Source organism: Coregonus clupeaformis, unplaced genomic scaffold (assembly GCF_020615455.1).
Source record: "Coregonus clupeaformis isolate EN_2021a unplaced genomic scaffold, ASM2061545v1 scaf0411, whole genome shotgun sequence".
Lineage (NCBI taxonomy): Eukaryota > Metazoa > Chordata > Actinopteri > Salmoniformes > Salmonidae > Coregonus > Coregonus clupeaformis.
This window is the reverse complement of record NW_025533866.1, coordinates 100,127-121,606: the sequence shown is the minus strand read 5'-3', so window position 1 is coordinate 121,606 and position 21,480 is coordinate 100,127. Positions and strand designations below refer to the sequence as shown.

General features: G+C 42.5%; 1 protein-coding gene across 1 annotated transcript; it reads left to right on the top strand.

Moving 5' to 3' along the window:
* The first annotated feature begins 1,793 nt into the window (after positions 1 to 1,793).
* On the top strand, positions 1,794 to 8,587 carry LOC121561645 (NACHT, LRR and PYD domains-containing protein 1 homolog). The gene is made up of 10 exons (XM_045215262.1): positions 1,794 to 1,849; positions 2,431 to 2,468; positions 2,996 to 3,060; positions 3,193 to 3,407; positions 3,595 to 3,854; positions 4,014 to 4,139; positions 4,305 to 4,437; positions 4,523 to 4,552; positions 6,708 to 6,990; positions 8,414 to 8,587. The coding sequence occupies exons 3-10, from the start codon at positions 3,053 to 3,055 to the stop codon at positions 8,418 to 8,420; spliced, it is 1,062 nt and encodes a 353-aa protein (XP_045071197.1). The 5' UTR covers positions 1,794 to 1,849; positions 2,431 to 2,468; positions 2,996 to 3,052; the 3' UTR covers positions 8,421 to 8,587.
* The last annotated feature ends 12,893 nt before the right edge of the window (positions 8,588 to 21,480 follow it).

Genomic DNA, 21,480 nt, shown 5'->3' with positions numbered 1-21,480 from the left:
CAAAACAACATTTTATATGAAAATGTGGTTTGATTAAACTCTCCTTTTGTCTACAGATGCCTGCCATATCAACCTGGACCCAAATACAGCAAACCCAAACCTGATACTGTCTGAGGGGAACAGGAAGGTGACACGGGTGGAGGAGAAGCAACATTATGAAGACCATCCAGACAGATTTGACCATCATTACCAAGTTCTCTGCAGAGAAGGCTTATCTGGATCTCGTTATTACTGGGAGGTGGAGATGGATGGTGACATTTCTCATATTGGTGTGGTGTACAAAGGAATGAAGAGGAAGGGAGAGATGGAGGATGACAGTTGGATTGGAGCCAATAGGAAGTCCTGGTGTTTATTCTGCTATGACAGTGGTTATCACTTTTACCATGCTGGAGTCATCAGATCCATCCCTGGTCCTGTTTCTAACAGCGTTGGAGTGTATCTGGACTGGCCAGCTGGTACTTTGTCCTTCTATAGCGTGTCCTCCTCTGGTACACTGACACACCTTTACACAGAACACACCACATTCACTGAACCCCTCTATCCTGGGTTTGGGGTTTATTCCTCCTCCTCAGTGACCCTGTGTCAGATAAATGACCAACACATTCAAAGGTGAGTCATAGCAATGTTTCATCATGTGTTTTCCTCTGGAATCATTCCTACAGTTAGATTAGTAGTAGTGGTTTGTTTTAATGTGTTCTGTTGGACCTACAGACAGTTAGATTAGTAGTAGTGGTGTGTTTTAATGTGTTCTGTTGAACCTACAGACAGTTAGATTAGTAGTAGTGGTGTGTTTTAATGTGTTCTGTTGGACCTACAGACAGTTAGATTAGTAGTAGTGGTGTGTTTTAATGTGTTCTGTTGGACCTACAGACAGTTAGATTAGTAGTAGTGGTGTGTTTTAATGTGTTCTGTTGGACCTACAGACAGTTAGATTAGTGGTGGTGGTGTGTTTTAATGTGTTCTGTTGGACCTACAGACAGTTAGAATAGTGGTGGTGGTGTGTTTTAATGTGTTCTGTTGGACCTACAGACAGTTAGATTAGTAGTAGTGGTGTGTTTTAATGTGTTCTGTTGGATCTACAGACAGTTAGATTAGTGGTGGTGGTGTGTTTTAATGTGTTCTGTTGGACCTACAGACAGTTAGATTAGTAGTAGTGGTGTGTTTTAATGTGTTCTGTTGGACCTACAGACAGTTAGATTAGTAGTAGTGGTGTGTTTTAATGTGTTCTGTTGGACCTACAGACAGTTAGATTAGTAGTAGTGGTGTGTTTTAATGTGTTCTGTTGGACCTACAGACAGTTAGATTAGTGGCGGTGGTGTGTTTTTAATGTGTTCTGTTGGACCGACAGACAGTTAGATTAGTGGTGGTGGTGTGTTTTTAATGTGTTCTGTTGGCCCTACAGACAGTTAGATTAGTGGCGGTGGTGTGTTTTTAATGTGTTCTGTTGGATGTACAGATGTTTCCTCTCCTATGTCTCACTGTAGTGTCAGTTTCACTCTAACCACAAGAGGGCATCAGAACCTGTTAAAATGATACCTGGTGACTTCACGTCTCTAGGGGCTTTCATCAAGATAAGCAATGTCACCTGTAATGTCACCATCAGTATTGACTTCATGGAAGTTGACATAGTGTTATGTCACATTTGGCAATGCACCCTACATAGGGAGTGGTTCTGTCACCCTTTATACACCCTTTGTATTGCTTATGAAGACTGTATGAATGCTATATAAAGCCTTTATAAGTTGTATTTAGTTTAATCACAGTCTATCCTTCTGCTTTACCAACAGCAGAGACCATGGTGGAGAGTGTTGTATCAAGCCTGGACCTGAGAACACCAGAGACCAGATATGTGAGTGTTAACTGATAATTGTTTTAAAATCAAAATACGATTAAAGCGTTCTTGAGTCCTAGGCAAGGAACACAATCATGATCTATTTGGTCAAAACAAACTTAAAGGTAGAGTCAGCAATATGATGTAGATGCACAAAGTAAACATCATAGTGGGTAAATTTCTACAACAACTAAGAGTGTTGGAGCGCGATGCTAAACTTCTCTGTTTTGGTCCCGTGGCTACCACGCTGTAAGAGTGAAGAGAACCCGTGCACATGGGCAGATACTGTGTGAAAGAGAAGTCAGGCATCTTGCTCATCACAATATCTGCGGTGCTGCTCGTACAACATCATTTAGCTGACTCTACCTTTAAGCTCTCATCCTGGGATCTACCAGAAATCAGGCCCCCAACATCTACAAAACATGGACCAGAACCATGTTGTTTCCTGCTTCCACAAACATTCATTAATATAACACTAATGTGTGCTAATGAGACTGTTGCTCACTTATATACATTTTTATTACAAGTCTATTTAATAATTATGAATTCATTATTACATGAGATTGTCCATTTTAAATAACAACTACTTTTGACTTCAGGGATTCCTCAGAGCTGTAAGACTTGTGACCATGTTGAGGTAAGTCATAATGTCAATTCTCACTTTTACATACCTTCAGGAGTCAGGCAGAGTCTGAAAGCCAGGTGTGTACTGACCAACCATTCATACTGGGATATAGACAGTCCTGTGTTCTGCTTTAGTAATATAAACACAGTCTGAAAGCCAGGTGTGTACTGACCAACCATTCATATTGGGATATAGACAGTCCTGTGTTCTGCTTTAGTAATATAAACACAGTCTGAAAGCCAGGTGTGTACTGACCAACCATTCATACTGGGATATAGACAGTCCTGTGTTCTGCTTGTAGGCATGCAGGATTTTAGCTGTTGTCATACCAGCATTCCATGTAACATTGAATAAATACATTAGATTAGTTACTTTGGTTAATGGGCCAGTTTCCCGGACACAGATAAAGCATGATCAATGGAAGTTTCAATAGAACGTTCTTTAAGGTCCAGGACTAGGCTTAAAGTCTAGCACTAGACTCAATCTGTGTCCAGGAAACTGGCCCCATATGTATAACTGACATGCTTGTCCTTGTTCAGGACTCCACACACTGGCTTCAGATTGAACCCTTGACTTCCACTGTCCAGGGAGTGACAATGTTCAGGTAAAATAACTACTTTTAACATTTCATTCCATTTGCTAGTGTATTTCCCCATTACCTTTGGGAGTAGTCTTCTAATCCAACCTCTCCATTTGACGATTGACCCTCTCTACCATATCTTGTTGTTGCCCTCAGGCACAGGACACCCAAAGGGCGTTATGAGTGCACAGTGTCTGGGCTCCGCTGGGTGTGTGAGAGAGATGTCATTCTGAAGTATCACTTCAGGAACTGGGAACCCTACAGTCAACTTCTGAAAGACATGCAGTACGGACAAGGTGGTCCATTGCTGGACATCACTATGGAGTTAGGTGAACTGGAGGAAGTTCATCTGCCACACTTTGTCTGTTTAGGTAAAACCATATTGACATAGTATTCAGAAAGACATTTCCATGTAACTGAGTTTCACTTCCTGAATGAATAAATGAATATTCTGGGAGTTTGAGTTTACTGTGATCTGGTACCACATATTCTTTGTGTTTTAGTTGTTTGAATAATACAATATTTGTCTTTCTGTCTCCTTTTTATTGTGTTGTTCAGGGACCAACCCTTCCCTGAGGAATGAGATGAAGATTTTTCATGTAGAGGAACATGGAGTGTCTTTTGAGGAAGTGCATGAGGTCACCAGATTCCATGCCAAAATTCTCCATCCCAAGTTCTCAGTTATCTCTGTTATACTGAGCTATATCTTTTGGCGGAACATAGATGTCCACTGTGAGCTGATGCTCTATCTGACAGTGAAAAAGCAAACACTAATTCCACGCCTATACCTGTTCCCCAGTAACCCCAGCCAAATACAGGTGAGGTACCATTATTTTAGAGGTGACCTTAACTAAGCATTGGTACGGTTTATGTTGACACTCATAACATGAAGATAATAGTGTGTTGCTAGTTTTCTGAATAATGTTTGAATAAGACTATACATTGACTGGCTGTGTATTCCATGCCTCGTTTCGCAGGCTGTGGAACAACAGGAAAAGTCTCAAGGGTCTTCAAGGGTTCTCATCTCAAGACCAGAGCAGGCCTTCAAACTGAATAGTTTCTTCAGACTGAACATTCCCTGTTCTACCGCCATCAATCCACAGGTACAGTTTTAGTAAAGTAAGAACATGAATCGGACATTTAAATCACATTTCTATCCATTGCTCTCTCTTGCTCGATGGCTCTCAATTCAAATGGCTTTATTGGCATGGGAAACATATGTTTACATTGCAAGCAATCTCTCTCTCGCTCTCTCCATCTCTCTCCAGAAGATTCATCTCATACATAGAGACTCCACACCAAGCTTTTTCAGGGCGGTTGTGAAAATGACAGGGGTTAACATTGAGATGGAGTTATTCGGTGATGATGAGAGGATTGCATGGAAAGAAGTGGTATCACAAGGTAGGAGCATATGTCAATCATAACTTTGTACTTTTGTAACAGATGCTATTTAGAGTGATATAACCTCATTTTGTTTATCTTTCAGATGAATACATCACTGCCACCCATTCAACAAGTAAGTAAACATGAGTTACAGTGCATTCAGAAAGTATTCAGACCCCTTGAATTTTTCCACATTTTGTTACGTTACAGCCTTATTATAAAATTGATAAAATCGTTTTTTCCCCCTCATCAATCTACACAAAATACCCCATAATGACAAAGCAAAAACAGGTTTTTAGACATTGTTGCAAAAAAAAAAATGAAATATCACATTTACATATGTATTCAGACCCTTTACTCAGTACTTTGTTGAAGCACCTTTGGCAGCGATTACAGCCTTGAGTCTTCTTGGGTATGACGCTACAAGGTTGGCACACCTGTATTTGGGGAGTTTCTCCCATTCTTCTCTGCAGATCCTCTCAAGCTCTGTCAGGTTGGATGGGGAGCGTCGCTGCACAGCTATTTACAGGTCTCTCTAGAGATATTAGATCGGGTTCAAGTCTGGGCTCTGGCTGGGCCACTCAAGGACATTCAGAGACTTGTCCCGGAGCCACTTCTGCGTTGTCTTGTCTGTGTGCTTAGGGTCGTTGTCCTTTTGGAAGGTGAACCTTCGCCCCAGTCTGAGGTCCTGAGCGCTCTGGAGCACGTTTTCATTAAGGCTCTCTCTGTACTTTGCTCCATTCATCTTTCCCTCGATCCTGACTAGTCTCCCAGTCCCTGCCGCTGAAAAACATCCCCACAGCATGATGCTGCCACCACCATGCTTCACCGTAGGGATGGTGCCAGCTTTCCTCCAGACGTGACGCTTGGCATTCAGGCCAAAGAGTTCAATCTTGGTTTCATCAGACCAGAGAATCTTGTTTCTCATGGTCTGAGAGTCTTTTGGTGCCTTTTGGCAAACTCCAAGTGGGCTGTCATGTGCCTTTAACGGAGGAGTGTCTTCCGTCAGGCCACTCTACCATAAACGCCTGATTGGTGGAGTGCTGCAAAGATGGTTGTCCTTCTGGAAGGTTCTCCCATCTCCACAGAGGAGCTCTGGAGCTCTTTCAGAGTGACCATCAGGTTCTTGGTCACCTCACTGACCAAGGCCCTTCTCCCCCGATTGCTCAGTTTGGCCGGGCGGCCAGCTCTAGGAAAAGTCTTGGTGGTTCCAAACTTCTTCCATTTAAGAATGATGGAGGCCACTGTGTTCTTGGAGACCTTCAATGCTGCAGAACTGTTTCGGTACCCTTCCCCAGATCTGGGCCTCGACACAATCTACGGACAATTCCTTCGACCTCATGGCTTTGTTTTTGCTCTGACATGCACTGTCAACTGTGGGACCTTATATAGACAGGTGCGTGCCTTTCCAAATCATGCCCAATCAATTAAATTTACCACAGGTGGACTCCAATCAAGTTGTTCAAACATCTCAAGGATGATCAATGGAAACAGGATAAACCTGAGCTCAATTTCAAGTCTCATAGCAAAGGGTCTGAATACTTATGTCGATAAGGTATTTCTGTTTTGGAATATTTTTATTCTGTCTATTTTGTATTCTTCTTTTCACTCTGTCATTTAAGTCATTATTGTGGAGTCACTACAATGTTGTTGATCCATCCTCAGTTTTTTCCCATCACAGACATTGAACTCTGTAGCTGTTTTAATATCATCAATGAACTCATGGTGACATCACTAACAGTTTCCTTCCTGCCCTGCAGCTCAGTTCAGAAGGACGACTGCATCTTTGATGTGTCTGGGTGGTTTAATATATCACCCACAGGATAATTATTAACTTGACCATGCTTAAAGAGATATTCAATGTCTGATTTGTTATTGTTACCCATCTACCAATCACTGCCCTTCTTTATGAGGCTTTCTAAAAGATCCCTGGTCTTTGTAGTTGAATCTGTGCTTGAAATTCAATACTTTACTGAGGGACCTTCCAGATGTTGAATGTATGGGGGACATGTCCACTTTGACATTAGATTATTCTGAGTAGATTGTTGATAAAACATTTAATAAGGGCATCTATTTTCAATGACTTCTCAATAAACCTAATAGGAAAAATTATTATTTAAATTTTCTATTTTAAATTGACTGACTTTAATTGGAATTGACCACAACCCTGGAGTCGGCTCTATACAATAAATGACTATCAGAGGAACGATAACTGGAGAGACTGGAAGATGTAGAAACAGCTGCTGTTAACCCTAAAGCCATATTAATTTAATTGACCCCCCCTTCAGCATTAACACTCCCTGACATTCCTGCTGAGGAGTTTCTGAAGAAACACTGGGCTAAACTAATTCAGCGAACCAAAAACTCAATGCCAATAGCAGATGATCTGTGGTCAAAGAACCTGATTGGTGAAGAAGAGCACTCCAGAATAACAGCTGAAACAACTGAACAGGACCGAATGAGAAAACTACTGAAAGCAGTCATCCCCAAAGGACCAGAAGTGACGGGAGCTTGTCTCAAAGCTCTCGTTGAACATGAAAACCATCTGGTTAAGGACTTGAGTGAATCTAGGTAAGACAGTTTTCTTTGCTCCCTCCCTTGAATATGTGTAATGATTAAATATAGGTCAAATAAAAACACAGCTACCCAGATCAAAGAGGAACTGTTTTTCAAAATGGAAGCATGTTTTTGTGTTTCTGTCTGTAATAAATGACTGTTATCTTATTGTAGTTACATCATAGGACCATCATCACATCATTATCTCAGGTGGAACTCCTCCTTCTCCTCCATACTTTCTGATCTCTCTCTTCCCTTCTCCTCCATACTTTCTGATCTCTCTCTTCCCTTCTCCTCCATACTTTCTGATCTCTCTCTTCACTTCTCCTCCATACTTTCTGATCTCTCTCTTCCCTTCTCCTCCATACTTTATGATCTCTCTCTTCCCTTCTCCTCCATACTTTCTGATCTCTCTCTTCCCTCCTCCTCCCTACTTTCTGATCTCTCTCTTCCCTTCTCCTCCATACTTTCTGATCTCTCTCTTCCCTCCTCCTCCCTACTTTCTGATCTCTCTCTTCCCTTCTCCTCCCTACTTTCTGATCTCTCTCTTCCCTTCTCCTCCATACTTTCTGATCTCTCTCTTCCCTTCTCCTCCATACTTTCTGATCTCTCTCTTCCCTTCTCCTCCATACTTTCTGATCTCTCTCTTCCCTCCTCCTCCCTACTTTCTGATCTCTCTCTTCCCTTCTCCTCCCTACTTTCTGATCTCTCTCTTCCCTTCTCCTCCCTACTTTCTGATCTCTCTTTTCCCTTCTCCTCCCTACTTTCTGATCTCTCTCTTCCCTTCTCCTCCATACTTTCTGATCTCTCTCTTCCCTCCTCCTCCCTACTTTCTGATCTCTCTCTTCCCTTCTCCTCCCTACTTTCTGATCTCTCTCTTCCCTTCTCCTCCCTACTTTCTGATCTCTCTTTTCCCTTCTCCTCCCTACTTTCTGATCTCTCTCTTCCCTTCTCCTCCATACTTTCTGATCTCTCTCTTCCCTTCTCCTCCCTACGTTCTGATGTCTCTCTTCTCTTCTCCTCCCTACTTTCTGATCTCTCTCTTCCCTTCTCCTCCATACTTTCTGATCTCTCTCTTCCCTTCTCCTCCATACTTTCTGATCTCTCTCTTCCCTCCTCCTCCCTACTTTCTGATCTCTCTCTTCCCTCCTCCTCCCTACTTTCTGATCTCTCTCTTCCCTTCTCCTCCCTACTTTCTGATCTCTCTCTTCCCTTCTCCTCCCTACGTTCTGATGTCTCTCTTCTCTTCTCCTCCCTACTTTCTGATCTCTCTCTTCCCTTCTCCTCCCTACTTTCTGATCTCTCTCTCTTCCCTTCTCCTCCCTACTTTCTGATCTCTCTCTTCCCTTCTCCTCCATACTTTCTGATCTCTCTCTTCCCTTCTCCTCCATACTTTCTGATCTCTCTCTTCCCTTCTCCTCCATCCTCTTTCTTGTAGAACCTGATCTGAAGATGCTGAGGCCTGTCTCCTAGTCTGTGGACTAAGACACTTCTTCACCTGATCTGAATATGCTACAGCATGAAGCTGGCTAGACAAAGACACTTCTTCACCTCGTCAAGCCAGTGCTACGGCATGAAGCTGGCTAGACAAAGACACTTCTTCACCTCGTCAAGCCAGTGCTACAGCATGAAGCTGGCTAGACAAAGACACTTCTTCACCTCGTCAAGCCAGTGCTACAGCATGAAGCTGGCTAGTCAAAGACACTTCTTCACCTCGTGAAGCCAGTGCTACAGCATGAAGCTGGCTAGACAAAGACACTTCTTCACCTCGTCAAGCCAGTGCTACAGCATTAAGCTGGGTAGACAAAAACACTTCTTCACCTCATCAAGCCAGTGCTACAGCATGAAGCTGGCTAGACAAAGACACTTCTTCACCTCGTGAAGCCAGTGCTACGGCATGAAGCTGGCTAGACAAAGACACTTCTTCACCTCGTCAAGCCAGTGCTAAAGCATAAAGCTGGCTAGTCAAAGACACACCACCACGTTGACATCTTGACCTTCTTAGATCCTTTATGGGATTGCAACTCACTCTGTCTGAAGGAAGGAAGGGAGGAAATGGCCTCACTAAAGGGGATACCTGAGAGGGCAGAGAAGGCACGTGACCTCATCGACATGGTGTTGAGAAAAGGAACTGAGTCATGTTCCAGGATGATCAACCTTCTTGGGAAGCTGGACTCTCTGTCTTTGTACACAGCTTCAGATCTACAGTTGTAGCCAACCCCTGGGTGTGGGGAGACCAGGCAGAATAGACAGCCAGGGTGGTTCAACATTGTCTTGGTGTCTGTTGCTTTAATTCAGGCTCCCGAAAATGTACAGAAAATGTCAATCAAACATGACCACTATAATAGCAATAAACTAACCAAAGGTCCAGCCACACAGCCTCTCTCCTTCTGCAGCCTCCTGGAGGTGTGGATCTTCTAGCAGGAGGGTCAGTTAGTCCTCCACTAGGTACCTAGCTGGACCCCTATCTAGCAGGAGGGTCAGTTAGTCCTCCACTAGGTACCTAGGTATGGACCCCTATCTAGCAGGAGGGTCAGTTAGTCCTCCACTAGGTACCTAGCTGGACCCCTATCTAGCAGGATGATCAGTTAGTCCTCCACTAGGTACCTAGCTGGACCCCTATCTAGCAGGAGGGTCAGTTAGTCCTCCACTAGGTACCTAGGTATGGACCCCTATCTAGCAGGAGGGTCAGTTAGTCCTCCACTAGGTACCTAGCTGGACCCCTATCTAGCAGGAGGGTCAGTTAGTCCTCCACTAGGTACCTAGCTGGACCCCTATCTAGCAGGAGGGTCAGTTAGTCCTCCACTAGGTACCTAGCTGGACCCCTATCTAGCAGGAGGGTAAGTTAGTCCTCCACTAGGTACCTAGCTGGACCCCTATCTAGCAGGAGGGTCAGTTAGTCCTCCACTAGGTACCTAGCTGGACCCCTATCTAGCAGGAGGGTCAGTTAGTCCTCCACTAGGTACCTAGCTGGACCCCTATCTAGCAGGAGGGTCAGTTAGTCCTCCACTAGGTACCTAGCTGGACCCCTATCTAGCAGGAGGGTCAGTTAGTCCTCCACTAGGTACCTAGCTGGACCCCTTTCTAGCAGGAGGGTCAGTTAGTCCTCCACTAGGTACCTAGCTGGACCCCTATCTAGCAGGAGGATCAGTTAGTCCTCCACTAGGTACCTAGCTGGACCCCTATCTAGCAGAACATGTTGATACAACTCTGTCTCTCTCTCACACCAACACACCTACCTACCTGATGTCTGTGTATTTTAAACTTCATTGTATACGCATTGTAAACATGTATTGTGATGTTATTGGAATTTACTTACTGTATTTGCATACTCACTGTGAATGTGTCCTGGAAAATGGCTCTGAGAATTTGGCATTCAACTTAAAACCACAGAAATGTATTTTATGAATATATTGTACAGTGTTGGCCTGATAGAGGTTAATGAGAGGGGCTGGATATCAACACAACCACCTCAGTCTATCAGCAGTTTTCTCAGTGAGAGCACATTGACCATTGACAGACATAAGGAGCTGCTCAACCTCTCACCCCTTTACCAATGACTTGAGAGTGGCTGAAGGACATATAAGGAGCTGTTCAACCTCTCACCCCTTTACCAATGACTTGAGAGTGGCTGAAGGACATATAAGGAGCTGTTCAACCTCTCTCCCCTTTACCAATGACTTGAGAGTGGCTGAAGGACCAATCAGCCCCCATCTATACACAATGTTTTACTAAATGTTTTATAACGTTGTATTTTTCTATGTGTATCTACCTGCCCAGGGACTACAGTTAAACTAGCTAGCTGGCTAAATCTGGCACATTTACAGAAATGTTGATTGATGTGCAGTATCCCTGTCAAATACATGTTGTACATGTCAATTAAAAGGAATGTATTGTGACTTAGAATGTTGTTTAACAATATGGAAAAAAGCAATAAAGTCAACCGCCTTTATAGCACAAATAATATTATAGCACTGACATTTGTTAACAGCATTGAAAGTAATGATTACTAGACAGTTGTCATGGTAACAGCAGTAATACAAATAACATTATTTATGATGCTACTATTAATTATAATAATTATAATAATATTATAATAATCAATTTTAGAAAACACTTTAAAATCCCATCGTTAATTAGATTAGATGAGTTTATTAGTCACATGGAGAGGGACGCAAAATCTTGTGCTCTGGGCTCCAACAGCGCAGGTGGGGGCAGGGTAAGAGTCTGTTGGGTGGTGGTGGGGGCAGGGTAAGAGTCTGTTGGGTGGTGGTGGGGGCAGGGTAAGAGTCTGTTGGGTGGTGGGGGCAGGGTAAGAGTCTGTTGGGTGGTGGGGGGGGCAGGGTAAGAGTCTGTTGGGTGGTGGGGGGCAGGGTAAGAGTCCGTTGGGGGGTGGCGGGGGCAGGGTAAGAGTCCGTTGGGGGTGGCGGGGGCAGGGTAAGAGTCCGTTGGGGGGTGGCGGGGGCAGGGTAAGAGTCCGTTGGGGGGTGGCGGGGGCAGGGTAAGAGTCCGTTGGGGGGTGGCGGGGGGGCAGGGTAAGAGTCTGTTGGGTGGTGGGGCAGGGTAAGAGTCTGTTGGGTGGTGGTGGGGAAGGGTAAGAGTCCGTTGGGTGGTGGTGGGGGCAGGGTAAGAGTCTGTTGGGTGGTGGTGGGGGCAGGGTAAGAGTCTGTTGGGTGGTGGGGGCAGGGTAAGAGTCTGTTGGGTGGTGGGGTTAGGGTAAGAGTCTGTTGGGTGGTGGGGGCAGGGTAAGAGTCTGTTGGGTGGTGGGGGCAGGGTATATACTGTATGTTGAAAATGTGTGAAATTGTGAGAGTAATAATGAAAAAAAATTATGTAATTATATTGACATTGTGAATTCATGCAACATGTCTTGACAGGCTATATACACTGCTCAAAAAAATAAAGGGAACACTAAAATAACACGTCCTAGATCTGAATGAATTAAATAATCTTATTAAATACTTTTTTCTTTACATAGTTGAATGTGCTGACAACAAAATCACACAAAAATTATCAATGGAAATCAAATTTATCAACCCATGGAGGTCTGGATTTGGAGTCACCCTCAAAATTAAAGTGGAAAACCACACTACAGGCTGATCCAACTTTGATGTAATGTCCTTAAAACAAGTCAAAATGAGGCTCAGTAGTGTGTGTGGCCTCCACGTGCCTGTATGACCTCCCTACAATGCCTGGGCATGCTCCTGATGAGGTGGCGGATGGTCTCCTGAGGGATCTCCTCCCAGACCTGGACTAAAGCATCCGCCAACTCCTGGACAGTCTGTGGTGCAACGTGGCGTTGGTGGATGGAGCGAGACATGATGTCCCTGATGTGCTCAATTGGATTCAGGTCTGGGGAACGGGCGGGCCAGTCCATAGCATCAATGCCTTCCTCTTGCAGGAACTGCTGACCAGCCACATGAGGTCTAGCATTGTCTTGCATTAGGAGGAACCCAGGGCCAACCGCACCAGCATATGGTCTCACAAGGGGTCTGAGGATCTCATCTCGGTACCTAATGGCAGTCAGGCTACCTCTGGCGAGCACATGGAGGGCTGTGCGGCCCCCCAAAGAAATGCCACCCCACACCATGACTGACCCACCGCTAAACTGGTCATGCTGGAGGATGTTGCAGGCAGCAGAACGTTCTCCACAGCGTCTCCAGACTCTGTCACGTCTGTCACGTGCTCAGTGTGAACCTGCTTTCATTTGTGAAGAGCACAGGGCGCCAGTGGCGAATTTGCCAATCTTGGTGTTCTCTGGCAAATGCCAAACGTCCTGCACGGTGTTGGGCTGTAAGCACAACCCCCACCTGTGGATGTCGGGCCCTCATACCACCCTCATGGAGTCTGTTTCTGACCGTTTGAGCAGACACATGCACATTTGTGGCCTGCTGGAGGTCATTTTGCAGGGCTCTGGCAGTGCTCCTCCTGCTCCTCCTTGCACAAAGGCGGAGGTAGCAGTCCTGCTGCTGGGTTGTTGCCCTCCCACGGCCTCCTCCACGTCTCCTGATGTACTGGCCTGTCTCCTGGTAGCGCCTCCATGCTCTGGACACTACGCTGACAGACACAGCAAACCTTCTTGCCACAGCTCGCATTGATGTGCCATCCTGGATGAGCTGCACTACCTGAGCCACTTGTGTGGGTTGTAGACTTCGTCTCATGCTACCACTAGAGTGAAAGCACCGCCAGCATTCAAAAGTGACCAAAACATCAGCCAGGAAGCATAGGAACTGAGAAGTGGTCTGTGGTCACCACCTGCAAAACCAGTCCTTTATTGGGGGTGCCTTGCTAATTGCCTATAATTTCCACCTGTTCTCTATTCCATTTGCACAACAGCATGTGAAATGTATTGTCAATCAGTATTGCTTCCTAAGTGGACAGTTTGATTTCACAGAAGTGTGATTGACTTGGAGTTACATTGTGTTGTTTAAGTGTTCCCTTTATTTTTTGGAGCAGTGTATTTTGACCACATCAGTGCATTTGTTACGATAATAATCCATATAAAGTACAGTAATTTGTTAAATTAGAGGTACGTGTGAAAGTGAAAATATTGTGTACATACTATAAAAGACTGAGATAATGGAAATCCAATGAGAGATGGCTGATCTGCTCTGTTGGAAGATCTGGCACCGCTGCATTTCACAGATAGCACGTTTTTAGAGACAGGTGGGACTTTTTAGCAGAAAGTACAGATTGGCTCATCAGATATCGTTTCCCAAAACCAATCTTATAGGATCTTTGCGAGGATTTAAGACCTACTTTAGAAAGGCAAACCCATGCCATTCGGGTGCGCGTCAAAGTGTTATCCATCCTCGGGTTTTTGGCAACGGGCACTTTTCAGCCGGAGCTTTCTGATCGGCCAGCGGCATCTCACATCCCTCGATGAGCCAATGTTTTGGATGCAATCATCAGCAAAACGTACTGTAACATACAATTCCCACCATCGCGCAACAGGTTAAGAGGGGTTTCTTTGCCATCAATGGGTTCCCAAATACGAACGGAGAAATAGACGGCCCCCACATCGCCATAAAAGCACCATCCCAAAACGAGTTCAACTAGGCTATGTGAACAGAGAAGGCTTCTACTCTTAATGAGCAGGTGATAGGTGATGTTATGTGCAAAAGACGCTACTGAATGTGGTGGCCAGGTGGAAAGCACGACTTGTTCATTCAGCAGAACCTTTTGGTTGTATTAAATATCTGACACTAGCACCTCTATTTCAGTCTAGGAAAAGTTTTTTCTTAGCTTTTGTTGTTTCATTTCATTGTAAGGCTTTGTACATTCCCCACGGGCTTTAAATGGATGATTTTTACCTTATCTGGTTAATTAGGGGCGTTTCTAAATGCTAAATAGCCAAAGTAATACACAAGAACTGAGGCTGAGAACAACTGGTATTTATCAATGGCGACCTCCTACGTTTGCGTCATAGGATTGGTTGATACATCACACTTTTTCTATGCATACCAACGTTTAAAATAGCGTTTATAAATAGTATTTTAGGATAGTTTCTACACAATATTTATAAATTGATAAATGTGCACAAAAGCATTGAGATGTATAAACTTGGCGCATTCATGTTTGCAGTTATAAATCAGACCTGTTGTAAAACGGTGCCTGCATGAACTAGCGTTATGAAATACACCCATCATCAATCTTTTATGGTGACAATAACGCCCTTATTTGCTGTATACTTTGGAGGGATTGGACTTAGGCCCAGACAGTATATCTAAAGGAAATATCCATGGCGAACTTGATCAAATGTCTTTGGAGGTGTTGGCAGAATGTTTTCTTTTACAGTGACATTTGCTGTAGGCCTTTCTGACCTATCTAATAGGCCCAATTAAATGAGAAATGCGCATGGTAATTTGTTGTATGGCTACATCGGGAATATGAACTCATCATGGCCAGAAAAGGTGAGGAATGTATTATGCAATGATTATGATAATGTATTATGTTTATAAATGAAATATTGTCTACGCAAGAAATGTCACATTACATCATTCAGACGTCGCCTACAAACGTCAATGGAAAAGGTGAAACGTCTGTTCTAACGTTAAACTGCGCTTCGGATCGGATCGCATAGAGCAAAATAGGCTGCTTGAAATACTGTATCTGATCTATTTACTACTGTGAAGTGGGTCCTATTAAATGAGAGATGGGACGAATGGTAGTCAATCCGAACTTATTGTAGGCCTATAGGCTATTTGGCGAGTATAGGCTTTATTCTGCAATAACAGGAAATATATGCCTATTTCTAATTATTTTAGAATGTAAAGATAAATGGATTTTCACTAGCAGCAAATGATTGCATCTTGTTATTGTATTTAGCTAGGCCTACCGGTTGTTTTGTTATGAATAAGAGTCTCGTCATATATTCCCTATTTGCACAAAAATTTACTAGACTACTTTCGCCTTATTAATATGCAAGACTTCAACCACTAGAAACTGTGCGCACGCATGGTCTAAAGTTTGCAGCAAATTCTCAGTTCAAGTTCAGTTTTTATAAATGACAACATTTTGCGTGAAAAGTGGCACTTGCATATTTTGTGTGTAGGCAACGTTTATAAATGAGACCCCTGGTATTATAGAGCAAAATACTTGAAATAGCTGATCTATTTACTGCTGTGAAGTGGGTCCAATTAAACGAGAGATGGTTGGAACAGTAACCTTGTTGTAGGTCTATATGCTACCACGTGAGTATGAAACCATCACAGAAAAGGTGAGGAATTTATTATGCAATGATCATGGAAACGAAATAAATAATAGCCTAGGAAATAGATGTCTATTTGTAATTATTTTAAAATGCATAGAAACGAAATATATTTTATCTCTAACGGAAAATGATTGCATCTTGTAATCAACCTTTTTATTGTTATGAATAAGCTTGTCCATCATATTCTCCATTTACACTAAATACTAATCGACTTGCCTGTGTGTGATGATTTTGCGGATACAGGCTGTGTTGGTATTTACATACGTGTGTGTTTTGGACGTGTGTTTGCCAGACCTAACCGAAATAGTATTTGTTTTCTTTCTGGACGCCAGCAGGTATTGAACTAACCTCTTTTCGTTCTCCTCCTCCTCCTGCTCAGACTCCTCCTCCTCCTGCTCAGACCCCTCCTCCTCCTCCTCCTCCTCCTCCTCCTCCTCCTCCTCAGACTCCTACTAACCGAAATAATATCTGACCCAGACTACAACCACCATCCATGGACAACTGAATTGAATCATATTGAATGGATTGGAATTGAATTTAATTGATTGGACTCTGTTGAATTGAATTGAATGGATTGGATTCAGTTTAATTGAATTGGATTGAACTGAATAAAATAAAGAAATGAGTCATGTAATTCACTAAATGAAGTCATGTGTATTCACTATAATGACTTAATGTTCCAGGTAAGTGAAGGGAGCTCACCACTGCTGAACTGGACGACTTTAAGAGACAGGTTGACTGTCTCAACATGCCACCTGCCATGTTCATCAACCCCAAGACAGGTTTGTTGACATCTTAACCCAGTCTCTGCAGTGCAACTGACAAGTGCTGTGGCTCAAAACTGACACAGAATGGTTCTGCCTCAAAATGGCCCCTGTGTGTGAGAATTCATCATTGAAAAATATATTGAGAAAGGTTGGTAAACCAATACATAGTCAGGGTTGGGGTCAATTCCATTAAAATGTCAGTCAATTCAGGAAGCAGACTGAAATTCTAATTCCAATTCTCCTCAATGCTTTTCAATTAAGACAATTTGGATTTGGAATTTGGTTAACTTTCTGAATTAACTGGAATTCAAATGAAATTGACCCAAACCATGTACATAGTCGCTATGAAAATATATTTTTAGTAAAAGTTAAATATTGTGTTTATTATCCTGTAATGTTTTCATCTATGTGTGTGTGTGTGTGTGTGTGTGTGTGTGTGTGTGTGTGTGTGTGTGTGTGTGTGTGTGTCCTGTTGGCCTTCATGGAGATAGATTCAGTCCAAATGATGATGAGAATCCCAGATTATCTCATTGAGAAGTCAATCTACCTGGGTGTCTTGGATGTTGGAAATGTTAAAAGGTTCAGTGGGGAAACTAGTAGACTGGATTACTGGAAAGTTTTATGAGACATTTGCCTGGTTGCAAAAATGCTGATAGTTTGTCTAATTTCAGTTTGTGTGACAAAACATGGTACCATCTTAACCGCTGAGAAATAACCGTTTGAAGCTGGTGACAAAACAGAAAGTAAAAAGATGCCAAAACGAAACTTAATGAGGTAATCGGCAGTTGCTAAATCAATTTTTTGACTTATAAATTAATGATACAGTGTGTACCCATTGATTCTTGAAGAATCTAACTTATAAATGCCTCATGAGCTCAGTTCAACTGTCATACCCCATCAGAACACAGAATTTAACTTATAAATGCCTCATGAGCTCAGTTCAACTGTCATACCCCATCAGAACCCAGAATCTAACTTATAAATGCCTCATGAGCTCAGTTCAACTGTCATACCCCATCAGAACACAGAATTTAACTTATAAATGCCTCATGAGCTCAGTTCAACTGTCATACCCCATCAGAACCCAGAATCTAACTTATAAATGCCTCATGAACTCAGTTCAACTGTCATACCCCATCAGAACCCATCATCTAACTTATAAATGCCTCATGAGCTCAGTTCAACTGTCATACCCCATCAGAACCCATCATCTAACTTATAAATGCCTCATGAGCTCAGTTCAACTGTCATACCCCATCAGAACCCAGAATCTAACTTATAAATGCCTCATGAACTCAGTTCAACTGTCATACCCCATCAGAACCCATCATCTAACTTATAAATGCCTCATGAGCTCAGTTCAACTGTCATACCCCATCAGAACCCAGAATCTAACTTATAAATGCCTCATGAGCTCAGTTCAACTGTCATACCCCATCAGAACCCAGAATATAACTTATAAATGCCTCATGAGCTCAGTTCAACTGTCATACCCCATCAGAACCCAGAATCTAACTTATAAATGCCTCATGAGCTCAGTTCAACTGTCATACCCCATCAGAACCCAAAATCTAACTTATAAATGCCTCATGGTCATGTGATGAGGATAACAGACTGTCTCATTGAGAAGGCAGATCACCTGCGTTTTACACAGGCAGCCCAATTCTGATATTTTTCCTGTTAATTGGCAAAATAAGCTGATCTGATTGGTCAAAAGCCAATTAATGAAAGAAAAGAACCCAGAATTGGTCAGCCTGTGTAAACACAGCCATAGGGACCTGTAAAGTCCACACTGAAGTTGTACAACTGATGTAGGACTACACAACGTGTCAGTTAGTTCATTAACAAATAATGACTTCATTTGAATGACGTTATTCTGGCTCAGCCTTTTTCAAAGCTCTCCTCCAGGGCCCCCAGGAGGTGCATGTTTTAGTTTTTGGTCCTAGAACTAACACCTTAGATTCAACTAATTAAAACTTTATCATCAAGCCCTTGATTTTTTTGTATCAGGTGTGTTAGTGCTAGGGCGATTTTATTTTGTATCTACCTGCCCAGGGACTACAGTTGAAAACTAGCTAGCTGGCTAAATCTGACACCTTTACTGAAATGTTGATTGATGTGCAGTATCCCTGTCAAATACATGTCATAGATTAAATTAAAAGGAATGGAATGTATCTATGTGTCTGTGAATTTGTAAAACATGAGGGGGAAAAAGTGATCCTCCCCTATACCCCAAATTACCCTCACTCCTAGGACAGACCACAGCCTTTAGATATGGAGTTTTAGAAACTGTTCTTTGTTTTGTAACCATTACATGGCAAAGTAGCCAGAAGGTTGTGGATTCGCAGACCACCACGGACAATGGTAGGGGTGAAGAAAAGATAGCTTTTATAAAAGGCATTTCATGCAATTCTTTGTCATTTTACATGACTGGAGACAAGCAGAAATCTATTTTAATACCACAACAGAGCATGACAACGAATGAGCGCACGCTGCAGCACCGGAGACGTTTTGATTTCTATTCAGGCTGTTGTTAAGAAAGAGGATAGTCTAAGTTTTGGAACAGTGCTAAAGTTGTATTTCAACTGTAAAAAATTAAGTGCAACAGAACCAGTTACAACTGAAGTATTTGATCATCAATGAATTTGCAAAGTCAATGTTTTGTTTCCTTTGTCTCACCGGATGGGGCGGCAGGTAGCTTAGTGGTTAAGAGCGTTGTGCCAGTAACCGAGAGGTTGCTGGTTCTAATCCCCGAGCCGACTAGGTGAAAAATCTGTCGCTGTGCCCTTGAGCAAGGCACTTAACCCTAATTGCTCCTGTAAGTCGCTCTGAATAAGAGCGTCTGCTAAATGACTAAAAATGTAAAAATATAGAAAGTTGTAGCACAGCCTCTGAATGTCATAGAGACAAACCAATGATATTCTATATGCAACACAAATCCCTCGTTGTTAGTAGCCTAAAGCGACATTAAAATGAAGGTTGTTTAAGTGAATGAAGCCTTCTTGAATTAGCCTACTTTCAGCACCCATGCACTGTCCATCTCCGCGGCTGCCGCTTCATGGGTAAGTTATGGAAATTACTTGTTTATGGTTTATTTCTTTATTTACCTGAATTTAAAATCAGGGGAGCCCAACTGAAACCAGTGTCTCATTTGTAATGGTGTCTTGAGGACAAAAATTCCATCAACACAACAACAAAAGACAAAGAGAAACTACCAGACAGCTATAAATACATGACATCAGGTGATTACAAGTTAGAATAGTCAATTGAAACAATTGCATACTTCAGTGGGACTCATTTAACAACAGAGTTTTAAACTGCCCTATCAGCACCTGGGAATCCAGATGGATTCGAATCATCGAATTGGTGATTCGTTTTGTATTCCATAACTGTGGTGCGTTAAAACTAAAGGCAGATTTACCAAAAAATGTGTCGAGACAAGCGGGACCCCAAGAGTTAACCAACCTTGCGAACGGGTTTGGTATCTCATGTTGTTATATTTCAACAGGGAAGTGAGGTATGTTGGAAGCTTGTGGACAAGAGCTCTGTAAACAAGAAGGGAGTAATGAAGTGATCTATGGGATTTTAGTGAGGACCAGCCAACCTTTTGATACAGGATGCAGCGATGTGTATTAAAACTATTGTCGTATCGGGTGAATGGTGGCCATTATTGCTGTCAACAAAGAGTCCGTCTATGCTGCATCGTGTTAGAGGCTTTTATTAAAATCACGAGGTTACAGCATAAATGACAGGTGACATGACACCCGGAGAGCGACGCCTCAGAATGGCTGCTCGTTCTTCCTTTCTTCTTCGTTTAACCCCCTATTTATAAACAATGAAGCTCCCTCTTCTGGCCAATCACCAGTCTCCCTGTCTACAACACACTTCCGGTCTGTTGTATGTGACGTCACACCCAAAACATTCCCTCTTGATACTAACACAAACAACATTCTATTTCTTCATGAAAAACATTTAACAAAGGCATAATCTTCAGATACGATATTCCCCCCTTCGAGACGAACAGTCTCGAAAACAAACAGAATAGGATTATGACTAGTAACAATTTATCTTATTGAGTATCTTTAACATTAAACCAAACACATTCTCCTCTAGAGTGTAAATACCTTTCTATGAAATATGAATAACTGTTTATGAAGTGTGAATACATTACTATGAAATATGAAGAAATCTCTATGGAGTGTAAGAGCGAAAAACTGTCCGGCAGCCATCTTTTCAGATATCCATCCATCAATCAAGACAGTAAAATTCTCTCACGGTCCCTCTGCCCCAGGCAACCACCTTCGGTACTCCAGATAAACTCATAACCCATGTAAATGCATTTGAAAGTATGATGCAATTAAATACACATGTAAGCCCCTGCAAACAAAATCCTATCCAATAACATCCATTGTAAGGCTGGTCAACCCATTGGACCGTACAGTGAAACTCTCCCTTCCTAGCCTCTCTGTCCCTAAACATTCACGAAATAAACAAAAACATCTAAAATCCTCACATGTATTCAATAACATCAAACATCATTCTACAAAAATTAATCCCTAAGAATATGACACAATTATGTATTACACATGTCTATATTTCATTGCAAACACTGGAATGTAGTCCACTACACTTCATCTCCCTGTAGTCTCCTCTTCCAATGGACTTGTTGATGATGGAATCAGCCACACCCTCCTTGTTTCATCTCCTCCAGTCATATTGTTTCATATTGTCCCTTCATATTGTCCTTGTTTGAGTCACATGTTCCCCCAAATGCTTCTGGAAGAAAAGAAAAGAAACGACCAAACAGTATCTTTTGCAAAACAACATTTTCAAATTAAACCTCAATTTCACCTAAGAATTTAAAAATGATATATAAATGATGTATGAATCACATAAACCTATTCCCCCCTTTGATTCATAAATCATACTACAAATCACCCTAATATTGGAAAAAAAATGAAAAATAATCAACTCATAAAAAAATGATATTTATCCATCAGTAGTCCATCCATCTTCCTCCAGATC